The following is a 19,967-nucleotide window of genomic DNA, read 5'->3' as shown; positions in this document are numbered from 1 at the left end:
TTGGTCGTGTCGAGGAATCCGGCGAATAAAAGAAAACAGCATCGAGCCGGGAATAGAAACAGAGATCGAGGCCAATGTGCGAAAGCCATTTCTGGGGCTGGCTGGTTCCAACAGCTTCGTTCCTTTGCAACGTTCTAGCGTTTGTTTCATGGTGCGAATATAGGCGAGCAATGAAGATAGACGGGAGAAGGAGGGCCAGAAAAGGCCAGGGAGCACCGGCAGAAAAAGGAAATCGAGGGAAAAAGGGAAGCCGGATTCTTTAAAGACCGCTCGGAACGACCGGTTCTTCTTTCTGTCTCTCGTTGTCCTGCCGCGTCCAATAGTCTCTTTAATCTCCAGCTCTGTCTGCCATTCGTTCTCAAGCCACCCTCTTCCCCAGAAGAACCCGTTCCACCCATCTTTTTAACCTCTTTTTCCTTTTTGTTTACCCGGTTGCTTTCGTTTGTCGCTGGCCTTTCGATCCGATTCGCACCCATATCGGACTCAATGGCGCGGATCGAAATTCCAACGGAGTAGCCAAGGCTCGAATTGAACGAAATTCGCCGCTGGACAAAGCGTGGTTTCGGTAAGTGGGCGCCTTTGATTTGCCGGTGAATCGCGCACGATGCATCTTTGGATTTGCTGGAAATTCGTAGAGGTTGAAGAAGTAAGATTTTGAGGTCTTTTAAAGATATCTTTGCCATTCTTTTCTCGACTCGACCATTCAAAAGGATACGATTTTTTTAGCGGCGTATTATCTAAAGATATAATAATATGTCTTTCTGTAATTCTGATCTTATGTTCTTAATGCAGTACAGATGCAAAATGTGCGGGAGAAAGTGGAAGGAAACGAGTATTTTTATAAATACGAAGACGCGAGTTTATTGGTACGAAAAATGGTCGATTGGCTGTGCCTGCGTCTTATATTGGCGTCAGTGTCGATTCTTTTTGAATCTTTCGCAAATATACCTGTTCGTTTAATTTAAATAATTAGAGCAATGCCTATGCACGATGAATCGTCAGTGACGTTTATATCACAAATCAACGTATTAGGGATGAATATTCCGAAAGATTTTTTTTTATTAGTATTGTTGAGATATGTATAATTTTCTGTGCTGGACTGGGTTAAATGCATAGTAGAGATACTTGTATGGGAATATCAGTGTGTGGAAGTATGTGTGTGCGCAGCATCTCGAAAACAAAGGAATGTAAACTGTCCAGTCGGTTAACAGTCGGGTATAGAAGAAAGTGCTGAGACGCGTGCAAGTGTGTATCGATGAATATATAAAAAATCGTCCATGAAATAAATATATTACTATTTTAATATTAAGCCTCAGTATAAATTTAGTGTTCCTATAACATTATTTTTGCTTCAAAGATCCACAATTCTCAACAAGTATTGGTAAAAATAAAGATCTCTTACGGCTTTGGCCAGATTTCACTTCGATAGTGAGTTGTCGATCCGTCAAAGAGTCTAAGATCCACGTGCACCTCTGTTGGTAATACTGATTGAGCTTTAAGCCACTGCTGGCCAGGTCACCGCCATTGACCTCGCCTTCCGGCTTGGTCGTTGTGTGATAACCGCAGTAAGTGTCCTTGATAAACTCGTAAGCCGCACGGAAATTGAGGCCTGCCTTCGAGGACCTCGACCATTCGATGTACACTGGTGTCCAACTACGGATACCGACCGGCAGCCAGTCCTGTGGGATACATACTATACCAGTGACTTGTATTTCAAGCGTAGAAAGCAGTTTCAGAGTTTATTTAATGTCTCGTTACGAAACAGTATTAACACTGTAGATTAAACATGAATATTCAGAACGAAAATTGTCCAATGCTTAATGTCTATTATCGAGTTCAGAGAGGAATTAATATTCTCGTATAAGACCATTTATCTGTTATGAAGGTAATTTATACTATTTTCAGCTGTTTCAGGATTATAAAAGGGTGTTTGCTGGATTAAAAAGCAACTGACGATAATATAGTATACGCATAGTACAAGAAAAATCTACTCTGCTAGATTTTGTATAGAAGTTGATCCAATTCGTAGTGTCGATCATCAGGAAATTAACGCTAGAACAACCGACGATTGACGTGCACCTACTACTACCGGGAGGGGTGAAAATTACTTGTTTTTTAAATCAACAAGTCACTTAATTTGCATTTCTATCGTTGCCTCCTGATTTTACAGTATTGTTCTAGAAACTCTACGTGACAATCGTATTCAATTTCGTACTATAATTAACATAATTTATATTTATATTACCGCTGTCTGGTTATACAATATTATTCAAAAAGTTCCAAAAGTAACGACGTAATTCTATTCATAGGATGTTACAAAGATCGATTTGATTTTGATCGATTTTGGATCATTCAAATCGCTAAGAAGTGGAATTGATTCCTCATTGTAGCAGTTCCTGCGATCCTAATGATCTCAAAAGAACATCCCTCGCTGTTTTTCACAATAAGTACACCCCATGGAAACAGATTGCAACGAAATATATTATGAAATTTTTCTATAAATAAGAAGATTTTCTATAAATAAGATGGCCTTGAAACATAAAAAATTGCAAGATTCTCGAACGATTGATAGAAACGCGTCCGTTAAAAACTCGCATGTTTCGTTCCGGATGACGAACGAATGCCGGTTTGGAAATAGATTTGACAGAGGACCTTCTTTCTTTCTTCCAACTCGATTCTCTAAAAAACAATTTCTCCTCTTTTGTCTACGTTGTCTACTTTCGCTCAGTACACGTCGGCATTATTTGTTTTATTCAGCGGCCAGTGAAATCGTTCGAAGTAATTCCACGCCGGTTGATGGAATAGGTGTTGAATAGAAATGGCAGAGCGCATTCAGTGCTCCGCCAATACAATCGGTGAGCCAGGCCGTTTGTCCGTGAATGAAAGTTGAATGAAACGGTGACAGTCGAACGTGGGCGGTAGAAATAAAGTGCGGTGGGTGGTAGGCGGAGAAAATAAAAAAAAAAAAAAAAAAGAAGGGAGAGGGTTGCTGGGCGAGAGTTTCTCGAATTAAACGATCTCGATCATCGACGATCTCTCCGGTTATCATCGAGATCGAAGTGCCGCACGATTTTGAGTAGTTTACTCTTGAAACGAGAAACTCATTGATATTTGAATGAACTTGTATTATAGTTTTCTTGAATTGTTCATTTACTTAGGTACGGCATTACCGAAGTACATTGTCGAATTCTGGCATTATATCCTGGTTTGAGTCTTTTACTTTTGTTCTAGCAAACAAAAATATACTTGATGGTATAACAGAAATAACGTAAGTGGAATGAGAAGGTACGAAAATCGACAACGATTCTTCCATATTGCCCTTAAACTGTTTTAAAGAAATTCTTTAACATTGGGCAAATGTGATTAAGAATGAAAATAGATCGTGTAGATACAGTATCGTTGACCTTTGTGAATGGAATGTGACACTGAAGTTTGATCGTGTTATTTAACCTCTATTTTTTGATACTACCGCTATCTAATTATACAGGGTGGTTGGTAACAGGTGGTACAAGCGGAAAGGGAGTGATTCTACGCGAAAAAAGAAGTCGAAAATATAGAATAAAAATTTTTTTTTTTAATTTTTCCATCGAGACAACGATCTACAGTGAGATCCGTTATGACGAGACGCGATAAAGTGCACGCGCACCGAGCGAAAATTCAGTCGATTTTCTCGAGAACAAAGCCTCAAACGAAAGATTTTTATTCTATATTTTCGACTTCTTTTTTCGCGTAAATTACCCCCTTTCCGCTTGTACCACCGGTTACCAACCACCTGTATAAAATAAACCAAAAGCTATAAAATATATCCTTTCTCTCGAACCTTATAGACACAGGATATTTACAGAAAAAGACTGAGAAAGGCTTGTGCGCCTTGCACGAAGACAACGAACAGTGGAATTCTCACAGGTAACCGTAGGTAAAGTTCATAGGAAGTCTAGTGTTTACCTGATAATTTCCACAGAGGCAGGTGACGATGTGACCGGTTTCAGAGACAAGCAAAAGATGGTCCACGTTCTCCAGGGTTATGTTGCTAACACAGTGACAGCCGCTGTCTCCGCACTTGGTCTGGCAAGGGTTGTTCGGACCCTGCTTCGAGCTGCTCTCAATCTACGGACAGAGGAACAACAACGACTGCCACGACCGCTCACGATCTGGCATTGTCTAACCAAGATTCTCGCAAGAATCCATGGAACTTTTTCTTGTTCTATGAATTTCTCACCATTCTTCTTCTCTTTCGCGCAAACTTCTTCTTTTCTTTCGTTCAATTCGATGAACTTGACGTAGAAGTAGATTCAGATTTAAATTCTCCGAAATATACAGATGAAGATTGCAGGAAGAAAAGTGATAAGTGTGTTCTTGCGGATTTTTTTTTATTTTAATGTCGCTTTATGACTGGAAAAGGAATATTTGAATATAAAATGGCTAAAAGTGGAAAGAACATGTTAAGTCCAAAGACGTGGTCGACGAAGTTTTGTAGAAGCCAAAGTTATATTAAGGCGTACAGTATTTTTATATTACGAGCAATATTTTTGAAACTACGAAGAGGGGAAAATTAAACCTAAGGATTATTGTGACATATTGATTTTGCAAATGTGATTTATAGTCTTCTTTGTGTAGTCTTCGTTCGCTTCGTGGAAATATGGAAATTTCGATGAAACGCGTATCCAGATTTAATACCAAGTATCGAATTGATTGATACGAATTCGTACAGTATTATGTCTATTTAAAAAAATACAAAATAAAACAGAATTAAAGAGCTTGAAATTTTAAAATGAATCAGAAATACAAGAGATTCGTAGAAAATATCGGATGGAATATAAAAAGCATAGACTCGATCGTTCTCCGAAAAATGTCTCTATCAAAGGATTATCGTTGAATTCGAGTGGGCAAACAAGAATCGTGAAACTTACGCGAATGATGACCGACTGATTAGCTGCTGGAATGAAGTGCTGCCTGCATTTTATGGGACCCTCCATGGCGAATAATCGGTGAGGCTCCGGATGTACCACGGAACCCTTCACCGGTGACGTCAGCCCGTAATATTCGACGTCGCACACGCTGGCCGGCTGTTGAGTGCCACCCTCGCGTTCTGAAATATCGACAAGTCGTTGCTGTCGTTGAACGATACGAATTCAATCGACGAAGCCGGCGTCGGAAGGATTAAAACTATTTTCGATGCTCCGATGACCAGTCGAATTGCCAGATAAATCGCTCTCCCTCCAACGAATGTTGCATTTAACGAAGATCGTTCGTTAAACGATTCTACGTTTCATCGAATATATTTAATGTGTTTTATTCAATTTCTTTGCAATCCTGTTGTAAAATGGTTTTCTTTACATGGAAATTGACCTACAGAGAGGTAATAACTTTGGTTAAATGAATATTAGAGGATGGTTTGGTCTGTGTTTAGCGGTTCGGCCTGTTCGACTATCAATCTTCCCATTCTACTTAAACGGCAGTTTTAATTACTTCGTGTTGATTATTTCTATCTTTTTTATATATTTCCGATACTTTGACAATCGGTCAAATCGCAAGATAAATCACTTTCCCATCGACGAACATGATATTTAACGAAAATCGTTCGTTAAACAATTTTACCATTTCATCGATTATATTTAATCTCTTTTATTTTATTTCTTCGCAGTTCTGTTATAAAATGATTTTCTTTGACTGGAAATTGAACCACAGAAAGTTAATAATTGTGGTTAAACGAGTACTCGAGCGCCGTTTACTCCGCATTTGGTTGTTTCGCTTGTCTAGTCAGTAACCTTCCTGTTCTACTTAAACGCCAATATTCTAGTTAATTTGTGTTTTTTTAAATATAATTCTACTTCTTCCTATTTTTTCACACGTTTTACTTTCTTTTAGGTTCATACACTATACCTTTATGTATAATTTATAGTTGGTAACAATTGTCAATAGGAAAGCCTCAGGAGCACAGGTTTCAGAACGTAGCTGTGCATAGAGAAAAAACGATTTAAACGAAAGAAATTAAATATTGGGCTTTCCAACATAAATTTTTCCTGTTTTTATATATAGTTTAGTAAAGATAAAAACAGGATGAATTTATGTTAAGACTCAGTATAATATAATTTTATTTATATCATCGTTTATAGGACATAAATGTAATACAAACTGCAGCAAATTGTACTGATAGACGGTCATATTAAAGTCAAATGCACGGTACTATATCGTCAAGTTCATTTCTGCGTAATCGAGGCGCGCGATACTTTGTCGCACGACGATTTCGTCATTCAACGTTGGCGAGATGTCGGCTAAATTAGCGGAGTAATTTCAGTTTCGCGAACGATACGTCAAACGTGAACTCGTCACGTTGTAAAAGCTCGCCGCACGTTGTTGCGCCGGGTAACCAAAATTCTGCGCGCGATACGACCTCAGTAAATAAACATGAACGTTAATCGTGAGTTTTCCAGAATCGTGTTTAATAAAGTAAAATAGGAAACATGTTTGCGACGAGATGGAATTTTGCGCAAACGATTCACTCTCTTATGGTTATTACGCAATTCCTGTACATTCTTCTCGCTGCAGTTTTTGTATAAAAATTAAGGAAATATTTGAAAGTTTGAATTGATAGTACTTTGAGTATAATATAATATTTCCTTTGACAATTTTACTAAATCTGAAGTAGTAAATAAGGAAGAGCGTTATATTAAAATTTTCATCGTTTGATGTTCTTAAATTTAGAAATATATTCTTTCGAGATTTGCAGGGTTAAAGTATAAATTATTATAACTACGACACATACAACTACATAAAAACTATGATTACGAGTAATCTAACGTTCTTCTTTGTATTCAAAACTATTCCTTTATCCGCTATAATTATTACTAGTTACTGAAATTAAAAGTTTGGTATTTAATTACAGTTAGCATAAGACTCTGGTATTATAAGAATTTTATTTCCACCAGGAAAATAGAAACATTTCTCCTTTCACGTTCTTTCTTTACGCAAGTTCTCCTGCAAGAGTTTCAGAAGACATCGGTCTCGTGTATGCACGGAAACAAGGGAACTTTCGCTGCGAGAACACTCCGATATCACCTATTTTTCCTAACTTTTCCATGTTTCTAACTTCTTTTCCTTCCTCTAAGTTCTTTCCTTGAGTTTCATTTTAACGACATTTTCGTTTTGCAGTTTGCTTACGTATATGCAATGCCTGTTTAAGATACGATTTCACAAAACGTGTCTGTGTATTTTGATCTTTTACGATCGTATTATACTTATAAAGACTAGCATAATGCAATTCGAATATTTATATGTCGGATTTGTCGGGTTGGCGCTAGTATTAGGAGCGCGTTGCGTATCTTCATTAGGACAAGCCATCGTAATTGTTCAATGAGGTTTATATTTACAATTATATGTACAAGCGTTGATTTAACAGGCTTTAACAATTTAACCTGATTATTAGACACTCTTAAAGTAAACACAATGTTCTTAGGTTCGAACGAATCCACGGTCAACGGGATAACTCTTTGTACAATCGAATATGTTTTGAAACTCAAAGTGACGTTAGTTGTGACGCACGGTATCTTTTTGACTCATTGACCAGACGTTGCGTGTAAACTCTCCAAGGTGATCGTAAGAATAAAAGACTGACACGATCACACTTGTCAATTGCGTATTGACCGGTTTTATCAACAAAATTCCAGGCGCCGTTACCAGGCAGACTCGCGTGAAGCCGTCACAGCTTCTGCCTCGGGGCTTGTTCGTTAATACAGCGTGTGTCCCTCAAAATTGATACTTCTACTGTTGAGTAAAAACGTTCATCCCGTGACCGTGGCTACGTTCGGCGACCAGTTGTGTCACCTCGATTGCAAGCCTACTGTCACAAACCTTGGGCAAACGTAATCAGATATCATCACAACAACTACTTCTAAATTCTATTATTTAAGTACAGCTATAATGAATAGTTTAGACCAAAGTATCGGGGATCTTGCCAAAATTTCAAAAGAAAGGCCCGATGTCCCTACATCTCCGACATATGTATATTGTACGTAGAATGATATAGAAATGTACATATGTTGATTGCATCTCATTTTTAAATTTATTTTTAAAAATAAATTTTATAAATAAATAAATTGTCTTTTTAATTTATTGCAACAATAATATAGCTATATTGAAAAACAATCTTTCGCGTTTATTTACGCGAAATATCTCACTTTTTAATTACAGTCAAATACTTATGTAAACAAATGTTATGAAATTGAATATATGGATATGTACTTTGCACGTTCCTCTGCAACATTTGCAGTTTTTAAATATTTGTATTTATAAATAGTTGAATGTCGATTTGTTCGATTATTTCATTTTATTTTATATTTTACAGGCTTCATTTTATTTTAATTGAGAAATACGTCGAGTTTCGAATTATTTGAATTGCGAAAAGTAACTGATGATAAAATTAAGCAGTGCCGGTATAAAAAAACTGTCAAATTTTCATCGATCTAATCATTTCTATGAAATGTTAACAAACTCCTAGAGACATTATAAAATCACACATTTCCGATTTTTTTCGTTATAAAGTAGCTTCGATCGAAGTAGGTCACCGTCTGTATAATTCAGCAGCTAATGCGGTGACACGGAAACCGCCTTTTAATCGACTAAATATTTCCTGGATACAAAGTTGCGCTTGATTCAAAGTTCCGTTCACCAAACCTCGAAAGTTGCACAAATAAGAAAGTAGGATACGATTTCGTAATGAATCTACAAATACGTAAAAGTCCTGATTTCTGAAGAATATTTTCGAATAAAATAGCGGCGCTAAATGAGGTCTTTCTGCAAATCTTTTTCTTTAAAAAAAGGAGTTGTATGAGAAAATAGCTACCAAAAAAATATTCTTATTTTCAATCTCAGAAAGTTGATAGGAAATACTTTGATCCTTCTTTTTCGTATCTTTTTTTTCGTTGAAATATCGAACGAATTTATTACTTTGAAGCGTTTTCGCGGAGAACAGCCGCGAAAGCGAAATTTGCACGTTTCGTTTCGTACGCGAAAATTTCGCGAGGCCATCGCGAGCGAAGGTCGGTGGTCGAGCAGTTTTCGTATATAAGAAAATCGGTCTCTCTGGATGAGATAAAATTTTACGCACCGATAGATTGTCCTTTGGTATTACGGCAATACCGATCCTAAAAGTGACAATCGGTGAATTTGCATGCGAGAAAAATTGTACAATAGTGTTATTCTAGGCCGTACGTTCTTTTTCAAAAGAATATTCTATTAATCGAGAAGTCGAGTCAATGTTCGTATAATACTTGGGTCGGATGCATAAATGCATGACGATATCGTGGTCCGTCGATCAGTCTGACATGTCTTTATTATCGTTTCGTGATTTCATCGTAGAGTAAATCTTCTCCATGTACGAACAATCTTTCAGAAAATGGTATGATATTGTAAATAGTATATTATGTACATTTTCTTCCAAAAATAAAAGATTAATTTAGATTATACGTTTGTGAGATTCAAAACTATTTTCTTAACTAGAAAGAAAAGGAAAAATCCCAAATATTATAAAATTATAAAAATCGCAAATTCATAAATTAGAGTGAAAATTAAAGTGAAAATTAAACAGAAATTTAAAAAGTTGTTAAAAAATTTAAGAGACACGCACGTATGAAACTCATCATCTTCACAATTCATTCCCTTTGATCGTTTAAGATATTTAGAAAAATATTTTCTCATTTTAAATTGATATTTAAAGAGAATAATTAATGACTCTCCATTCACCAAACGTTTGATCGATCGATCTGCGCCGTGCTTTCGATTCATCGGCAAACAGTTGCGCTTGATGGCATTATTTCGTAACATAAAGTCATCAGTACACAATGAAGGTGTCCGGGAAAAAAAATTGGTGACCGTTAATACCGGGAAAATGTCACGAATTGAAAGTCAGCATGGCGACAAACTGCCGGCATCGATTTGACGATGATTGACGGATGTCGTGGTCGTTCGTCAACGTTATTACGTTTACACGCGGTATACGCGTGTCTGAACACGGCGTTCGTCACTCGATCGATAAGTCCGACTTCGTGGTCGCAATCGAAATTGAAAAACCTAATCAATGGCCAACATGTCCGGAAGAAGTTTTCGATGGACTTGTCGAAACGGCGACGTACCAATATTACCTTTCACTTGTGTTTAATCGATTCTCTAATATTATTAATCATTAAATTACGAAACAAGCTGATGCAGGTGAGTCTTTCGTCGATATTTCCTTTACTGTTCGTAAAATGAACAGGTAGGAAATAATGTGCGACGCGATAGCCAGATAAAAACGCGAAAGAGAAGACTGGAATAGGTCGGAAAAGTCTGTTCGTATAAATTGCACGTTTCGAATTTAGGTACTTCAGCAATGAGTTATCAGAATTACACTACGATTAACTCTGTCCTCGTACTGGGATTGGTGCTGGTTTTATTAAATATTCATCGGAGAGTCTGACGATTTTCATCGTTTATCATTACGCGTCTGCGTCGGCGTAAGAGTGATTTTTCGGATGATTGCGTTTTTCTGTGCGCGACACAGGATAAATCCAGGCTGGATTATCGATTTCCATTTAATGGACACCCCATGAAGGCGAATAAAATCGGTGCAGGTGTGTAATGAACGTGTCCGTATTTGCATACGCGGTTCTTTTCTCGGTTAACTTTATACGACAATCAAATTCAAATCGCGCATCTATATATCTGTTCCGATATATCACGATCTCCTTATACGATCGCGATCAAATTCGACGCTTTGCTTTATTTTCCTTCTTTTAAATTGCCACATGGAATCTCTTTTCATTGAATCTAAGCGAACTACGTTTCGTTAAATTATACATGAAATTTAGAACAAAGAAAATTTACGTATTCGGCATCCTTTGTTCCAAGCTTTCGTTATTAAGGTAGCATACATGACAAAGGATGTAGCAGTATTACGTCAAAGGCTCTTATCTTTGCTACATGGTAAAGACGTAGTATAATATCGAAGATCTTCCGCCCCTTTTAAGCCGAAAGACACTATATGGAGTTATCAGATATGGAGGTTGTCAATAACTTTTTCATAGCTTATCACGTTCTATTTTTAATCAGATAATTTTAATTAACTTAATGTAACTTGATTCGAGTAAGAAATCGTACAGTTTAATTCTCTTCTTTTTCTCCGCGTAAGATTTAAGCCACACTTGCAATTAGTGTAAGTAGCTGTTTTACAGAATAATCTACTTTCAACGTAAGAAAGAATATCTCTTGAAATATAAACGAACGCATCTTCACACTTCTTTTCTATTTAACGAATTATCAAACAGTAGGAAGCTCTCGTAAAGTTTTTGGCACCACTTTTCAACCCTCGTCTCGTACCAGACCTTTCCGTCGCCTTCCAAATTTTTCAAGAAAATCAGGAAGAGAAAACTTTACGAAGGAGTGAACGGCGATAATCGGACCCAATAAAAGATTCATAGCCATTCGATCGGACGACCAATAGTTCCCGTCTCTTTTCGCCACCACTGGGTAACATTATGGCAGCATCTTATGGTTCTGTTCTATCGGATGGTTACCTGTCTAACTATACCTGTATAGGTATATGGAGGTATAAAAAGATCCAAGAATAAATTTTGGTGCAAATAAATTGATTATTCAGAGAATAGAACAAACTGAATGGTAGATAACGGTGTAATCTGTTCTGCTTGTCAACTTTTATAATCGCGAGTTGGGGTTACTAATTTCAATAGAAATGTGTTATTAATTTAGGAATACCAATTTTCAGGTATAAGAAATTTAGAAAAAAATACACATTGATCGTTATTTTGCATTTATGTGATCAACATTGATTACGATCGATTAAAAGGTAAAAGAAAACGATGATATTCTTTAAATGTTGTTAATGTCATCTTCTTGTAGTGAATTAACTCGTTTATTTTGTCTTTTGAGAATTGAACATTGATTGAATAGCAACTTATCGTAATGAAATTAAAAAGCTAATAAAAGACAGAGTTGATCAGTTTTGCTTTTGGAAGATTTGAATATCACTGTCTTAATTTAAATCACACGATCGTGAGTGTTAAATAAGTTCTTTTTTCCGATATTGTTTCAGGAAACGCGAGTTGTACGAGCACTGTACGCCTACAATGACCGTAAATGCAGCTGTATGGATAGTGTTACGTTCTTGGCCACGAGCCAACTAGGTTCTCGGATTATCATGTGCACGGACGCATCTATATTCATTCGGTTAAGGATTCGGATGGTCCGATACATCGGCTTACAGGGGCAGTAATTAGTCGTTGGTAATTAGCAGCCAGACTAAAGCACTTGGTCTCGGATAGCTCGATCGAAGAATAGAAGTCAAAATAATTGATCTATCGCATATGCATATTCGCATACGGCCGCAAGATTTTCTTCTTCTTTCTCGTATCGATCGTAAATTAATCCTCGAAGCATTGGACACGAACGAAAATGCCTTGCTCAGTTCGTTTTAATTAAAAAATGTTCCATCGACTTCTTTTTGATTGACTGTATATCATTTTATGGAGAAAGTACAAGTTAACGAGGGTACACGTAGAGTAGGTTGAAATTTTAATGATGAAACGATACCATTCTTTCGATATGATCGAGTTGCGTTCGTGTTTTTATTAGGAAATATATCGAAGAAAGTTGAATGAAAATGGTCCTTTGTTCCAATATCATTTGCATTAACATACTAATTGTATAGCAATCAGTCGCATTACTTTTTTTATCGAACAATCAGTGTTGATTACGCGTACACCTTTGCTGACTGTGGAGTAAAAGGTGGTTCAAATATCTCGGCTGCATATTGTGTTCTTTCCCTCCTATTCATTACGCAATGCTTAATTAACCTTGTGTAATTGGAATTTTGTTTGCTTGACGGGATGAAGAAATTCTAATTGACTATACCTTTTCATTTCAATTTGAAAGCAGCTAACCAGCCATTCTTACGAATCAGATCGTTTGACGTTAGCTTGTAACATGGTGGTAATAAAATAAAGTAGAAGAAATAGATACTTGGCTACGTAGCTTTCAAAGCACAAATTATTACATATTGATCATTTACCAATTTTCATTTTGTTTTCGCATAAAATTTCCTGCTGACCTTACAGTTAGACTATGAATTTTTATACACTTGCGATAAATTCATAAAGGATATAACCTAACAAACAAGAAGATGGTACCACATGATAACCAAACAGCTAAAAAATTCTACCAAGTGTCCAAATTGGACAAATTGTGAATGTGAAATATTAAATAAAAAAAAAAAAAAACTTGCGATAAATGTAAGTATGCAGGCACGAGCACAAATACAAAAATACATAAAGTATCGAAAGTGAAATAAGTTTGATGACATTCCTTATAGAATAATCACTTTGATTTAAGTTTTTATCAATATCCGTATACATATGAGTTTGTATAAATAATCATAGTCTGTTGATAATGTTCATAAAATCACGGGCAACTATCGTTCAATTTCCATTGAAAAAAACCCAATGAAAAAACGTTTACTTCTCTATATACCGTGTACGTATGACAGTTGGAAGAATCGAAGTAAACCTATTATCCATTAGGATCTGAAAACTGGCAAGATCTTATTGAAAACAGCGATGTAACGATCTAAAAACCCCTCCGATACTTTTATACGTAACGTTCGAATCGTTGAAAAGATGTGAAAGATAGTCGGCTTACCATCGTGAAAGTAATAAGAGACGTCCATGTATTCCTCGTCGGTGAGGCCATTGGTGGCTCGTCTCAGAACGACCGTCATATCTCTGCCATTAGACGAGTACCTTTTCGGCTCGACATACCTGCAAAAGAAAAAAAGAAGAAAAGAAAGGAAACGAGAGGAAAAACGAAAATAGAATCTGCTTTTACACAGCAGTCACCTTAGCTAGCTAGCAGGTAGTAATTCGTAAGCTCTGTGTGTGTGTGTGTGTGTGTGTGTGAGGGAGGCGAAGGAGGGATTCGCGTCATTTCTTCGCGGAAAACACGTCGTTCCGCGGAGACCGGCTGTAAATCACACGACTGCTATCAGAAATGTCGTAAAGCTCGCGGCTCTATCTTCCATCGGATATCTTCGAACGGATGCTCCCCGTGGTTTCAACGAGCCGAACCGTGTGTAATTCAGAAGCAAACATACCTGCGCTCGATCGTTTTCTCACGCTTCTTGGATCTGACGAGAGATTCTGACTTTTATCGCACGAGCCCGCTTGCTCATTAGTTAAAAAATCATTAGTTCTCGACCCACCAAATATTACCGAGAGTATTTTCTAACGTTTTATTTTATTTTTACACATAGCGTAATATCTTTTATACTTTTGCAGCCTTCAAGTTTTCATAAATGGATAGACATCCGCAACGTAGAAATAATATTTTCGAAAGGCTAGTAAAGGTATAGTTGTTAGAACTGCCGGATGTAAGTTATGTCTAATAGAAATTATATTTCGGTGTTTCGCCATGGTAGCTTAAAAAATTCTCGATTTAGATAATAAAAATTTAAAGAAAGTCGAGGAAGTCGAAAAACGATCTTAAAGTTGCGTAATAGATCGGCAAGTAATAAAAAGAGAATATTTATCGTATGTAGATATGCAAACACCTGCGAGCAATCACTAAAGGAAACCAATTTCATCCCATTTGAAATTCTGCTATTGTCAGTTTGGTATTTCTCAAGAGTCGATAGTAACGGGAGAACGTCGAACGTCTTTCAGTCGAGTCGTTTCTCTCAGAATGCGGCCGTGTGAATAATAAACGCCGCGTTTGGCACGTTTGCTCAGCCGGCTATTATGAATAATGTTCGCTTCGATTTGTTCCCGAGGACTCTGAATAGAATTCACAAGGATTTTCCGGTAAGGACAAACACACACACACACACACGCACAAAGGAAAGTGAAGTCCTCCTACAGACATCGTTTTCCATCGCTCTGTTTCTCTTTCTCGTATCCTACTCGTTTCTTTTCTTTTATGACGCTAAGTCGAAACGCCCGAAGGAAGTTTCCCGTGAATTATGAAGCCGGCGCCTTTATGTCAAAGCGGTACGTCTCACCATATACTTGACAAGCTTACGTGTGCTACGTTTCCACGCGATGTATGTAAGTTGGGCAAGTAGTGGCACAAAGCGCCATGTAAATTTTCCACGTCGTTCACTTCCATTTTGCTCGGCTCGAAGTTGCAAATGAACGTCCTGGGAACGGTGTCTCGCGATAACCCACGCCTGAATCCTCCATGAGACAGCGTATAGTGATAAGTCAATGTTTGCCGCAACGGTTTTGTCCCATGATAACGTCTTGTCGCGTGCCATCGGACGGTTATTAATTGATGGAATAAATTAACACGGTTTTTGGCTTGGCGGACGCGACACCGGTATTCGACCGATTTCCCAGTAAATTAATTAGTTGCGTGATTAAAAAGTGAATAGGAAACAACGTTCTAATGTATATTTGGTGCGTTCGTATTATCGAGTGATAACAACTGACGCCTCTTCCGAAATTATATTATTTCTGAATAATATAGGGAATTTTAATACGACTGAGATCGGTTACGAAAAAAGTGATGCGAATTTTATGGATCTATGGGATATCGGTTTACGGTTACCTTTCTGGATTTTAAAAGTGTCAATAAATTTTTATGAGACTCGGAACAATAATAAAGTAATTCCATATAAAGGAGATTAATATAATTAAATTGGTTATGAAGAAGGTTATGTGAATTTTATGGATCTACGAGCTGTCATAAAAATACTATTTTTAACTTTTAAGGCGGTACAAAATTCTTGCGAGAGTAATAATGTGAGCATATGGAAGCTTGGCACAGATAAGAAACTAGATATGAAAATCTAAATTTAGCTCGTTTAAATGTATAAGAAATTGTAAGAGTGATCTCTCCGACTTTTAGAGAATGGTATCAAAGGTTCTTGTAAAATTCAGCATGGTAATAAGAGTGCTTCCTCATAAAGAGCCTTGAATAATTTCAGATATGTATGTAAAACCTGCGAATATCCGTGGTTGAAATATTTAAAGAGTTATTTCTTCGACTTTAAAAATATTATTCCAGAGATTTTTTTAGAGGCCAAAGACCATTCGCAGATCTTCGTATCATTTTAGGAGCCTTCGAATTCCGGAATTCTTTAATTTCTCAATCCTACCCAACGTCCAGGAATCTCCCAATTTTTTGAGACATATCAAAATCGATTTTCAAAGATCTCCGTGTTCCTCGAAGTCCCTTAAACTTTCGGCATCGCTGAAACGTTTACCATCTCTGGAAAGACATCTCGAAGTTTCGTAGCCCTGCGAACTTCTGAACTCATCCAATTCATAATATCCTTTAGATCCTGCAATATCCCATAGATTCACCGAGTCGGTTACATCGTTTGAGAGTTATTTAATGAGTTTTGAGGCACAAAAAGCGCGCCTCTAAAAATTACAGTATCCCATTAAACATCGCGAACCTAGGAAATTCGTTTTTAAATGGATTCACTCCTTTGTTCCTGAGTTAATATGATTTTGGAAATTATAATGCTCCGTTTCATTAGCGATACAAGGCGTTGGTCTCGATAATCGTAGCACGACAAAGCGACGAATATATACAAGATCACATTTTCAAAACTGGGTCAAACGACTTGAGTCCTTTTGAGAAGTTGGAAGGACTAGTTTACCAATCTCGTCTAGTTTACTAAATGACATGTAAATGAAATTTTTGAAAATACTGCAATTGCTCGGAATCAAAAGGGAAAGTAGTAAAGATCACTTTTTACGACATTTTTACATCAGTTTTATACACGCAGAAAATTTCATTGAAATCGGTTGATGCGGAAATAAGCAACCAACATCGAAAGATGTAGGAGCCTTTAAAATTATTGCAGCTTCTGGCCGATAGTCATGAAAAATTGAGTATTGAAAATGACAACGTGAGTTCATGCTCGCCACCCATTTGCAGATGCGTTAGTTATAAGAAATAGTAACTAGAGGATGATTTTAGTTACGATCGATAGATTTAATCGATAGGCTTAAGATGCCTTTTTGTTTTTATCCCTAGTTTTTGTAAGCGCGTGTAATAAAGGTTTTTTTTTGGCTCAGAACGGTGTGATAGATTTATCCATTCAATAAAATAATAACTATTCCGATCTTACCTCTGAGTATAGAAATAACAACATTGAGATTTTCACCATTTTTAACCATTGTAACTCACAGCAGTGTTTATTGATTTCTATAAAATTTTCACCATGTATTATAACTAAAATAAATCTACAAAATGTACTGTTCAAATTTTCACTACAGATTCAGATAAAAATGTCCTAAAATACTTCTTTTACTAATTTCCTCCCCATTCAATTGCAATCAATAGCAATTTTTTCAAGATTCTTTTTACATATCATCTAGTCAAGTAATCCTTGTAAACTCTAAAAAGAAGTTGTCGTTTGGTCCAGTTTTAAGAAAGTTATTCTGTTTTGAAGGATATCCGAATACTGTCGCGAGTCACTGTATATATACATATTTGGGAAACCGGAAGATTAACTGCGTTATTGACACAAAACTTGCTTCAGTTACGCCGGTATTTGCGAAATTAGCGAAGTTATAATTTTACCCGCGGTTATGCTACGTTAGCCTCGTGCGATGGTAAGCCGAACGAGGGAACGTTGAAGCGCGAGGGCTTTCCGATTTCTTTGATTAAAAACTTGGAAAAATTTATAATTGCACCGGGCAACGTTTGTTAATTAATGAGCAGCAAACAAGCATAAATAACGAAGGAAAGTTTAAACATAATTTTACGTGAGCAATCGTGGTTTTATGTCTCGAACAACCACCTACAATGTTAATGTTATTTACACCGTTATTTATGCGTCAAGCTGACGTATATACGAAATGAACAAGACATGCCTGCAACTCGAAAAGAAGGAAAACAACAACGAATAAAAGGGAAGAGGGAAAAATAGGAGAAAAATGTGACGAGCATAGCGAATTGCATTTCGCGGCGAATCGGGTAAACGTTGGGGACGAACTCGGATGAGACAACAAAAACTCGTTGAAATTTCACTCGCGAGCCGCGCATACACTATGATGTTACACCGCATAATGCTGCCACGAAATTCGATTTTTCCATCGAAATTCCGTTATTGGTTTTTCAAGAATCTCGGCTTCCATACGTATCGTTATTACTTTTGATCGTTGCGCTTCGAAACTTAAGCATAAATATCACACATCAATTTTTCTTGTTACGTTTCGTTATTCACCTCAATCACCACAACTAACAGGGTTGACAACATTTTTCATGAAATTATCGATTCACAATGCTACTTTTTTTTGGACATACGAATGAATTTTTTTTTTTTGGTAAAGTATACAAATAAAGACTTGTCTTTCCTTTGCATTCCGATTTCATTGTTTTATATTTCAGTCGTCGATACTCTTAATGTTAAAAGAGTCTTCTTAAGAAAAATTGTGGCAAGAAGTAAAATATGGTTTATATTCGATCGAACAGGTTACTTAAATTCTTCCAATGTACGAAGCAACGTTATTAAATTGGCAGAAAAGATCGCGTCAGTGTTTTGGTAGAATAACTCTTTAACTTTCTTGACATTTTTAACTTTCATTCGTGAATCTCTGATATGCGATCGTTGCTCGCAGGGATCCAGTGTGTACTTTTCCTGTGCAAACCAGGTAGGACAGGCAGAACGTAGCGTGCCAGTCTTTTCGAATACCTTACTCGAGAAGATTGTCAGACACCAATCGTGGCTCGTACGTCACTCAAACGAGATTTTAACGCGAACTACACACGGACCAACCATCCCTATGCGTCATATTCACATACACGTGGAACTTCTTTCTTCCTTGCAATTTGCATGAAAGTTTCGGTTCGTTCGTATGGACTGATATGACGTTGTGTTTTTCTGACGGAGAGTTTATTTTCCTAGACTTATTTTTCATTGTTGCTTTTAGCTTTCCCTATTACTTTTTTCTGTTATTCTTCGTTCAGTGCATTGTATGTATTTTATGCATTTAAAGTTTAGTGATAAATTTGGGTCAATTTATGATATTTTGATCAGGGTAACGTAAGTAAAATATAGATAATTATTAAACTGGCGCGTTTATGCTAATTCATATGGACTAAGATAAGGTAAACAGAAATATTTTATATTTTAAATATTTCCTATATTCTGATACACCATGTGAATTCTGTGCATTTTTACATCTTTAAATTTGCCAAAAATGTATAAATATCCGTAGTTTGGTAATTCTTGCACAAACGCGGGAATAAGAATTTTGTGTAAATTTGTATAAAATGTCGGAGTTAAATTCTTAACAACGAGTGTTACGGATCCATTAGGACACCACTTACAACTGTAAAACTGACGAACGAGGAACGAGCCACTTAACATCTAAAACCAAGTTAACATCGTGGGTAAGTAAAGCAATTTATTGCATGGTGTAACGATTGTCAGACTAGTTTCTGTCCACTCTACTTAAGTAGCGTATGTACACAATTGCTGGGACGTATCGAAGCACAACGAAGTAACGACCATACAAGAGTTGTTGTCACCTGACAATTTATTCATCGTGTACGTACATACACTGAAATTCAACTTTTTATTGATATTAACTCTTTCCTAACAAAGACAAACACCACTGAAAAATAGGATTAACTCTGCCGTGTTCTTTCGATCATTTTAGTCTTAATTGTATTTTTCTATTGTCAACGAAATGCATGAAAAGATCATTGTTGATATGCACGATTCTTCATTTTAAGCGCATACTAGAGGCTTTCTTAAAGCTTTAAAGATTTTCTTACATGTTACGAACAAGAATACGTTTGGAACACAAAGATTCGGGAATTACAGCAGAATCATAATAAAAATTATTCTATTGTTCTTCTGTTGTAACTAAACTGCGGATATTTACGCAAATTCGTATTCTTCGTAAATATAATTTACAAAATGGAATTTAGATAGAAAAATGTTCTATCCGTGAAACATTGTG

At 36.7% G+C, this 19,967-nt stretch overlaps 1 protein-coding gene across 5 annotated transcripts in view; it reads right to left on the bottom strand.

Annotated features, from left to right (window-relative positions):
• The window catches only part of LOC117206565, a 271,415-nt gene that overhangs the window by 4,274 nt on the left and 247,174 nt on the right, over positions 1-19,967 (bottom strand). For all 5 annotated transcript variants that reach the window (XM_033446038.1, XM_033446040.1, XM_033446039.1 and 2 more), the window contains exons 12-15: positions 13,687-13,805; positions 4,911-5,089; positions 3,946-4,107; positions 1,403-1,679 (exon numbers count right to left, since the gene is read on the bottom strand). In XM_033446038.1, coding sequence (XP_033301929.1) covers positions 1,403-1,679; positions 3,946-4,107; positions 4,911-5,089; positions 13,687-13,805 — 737 coding nt within the window. The remainder of the gene's footprint in view (positions 1-1,402; positions 1,680-3,945; positions 4,108-4,910; positions 5,090-13,686; positions 13,806-19,967) is intronic.

Source organism: Bombus bifarius, unplaced genomic scaffold (assembly GCF_011952205.1).
Source record: "Bombus bifarius isolate JDL3187 unplaced genomic scaffold, Bbif_JDL3187 scf7180000008008, whole genome shotgun sequence".
In the NCBI taxonomy this organism is placed as follows: Eukaryota; Metazoa; Arthropoda; class Insecta; order Hymenoptera; family Apidae; genus Bombus; species Bombus bifarius.
The sequence above is the reverse complement of the archived record's forward strand: the minus strand, read 5'-3'. Positions and strand labels throughout refer to the sequence as shown.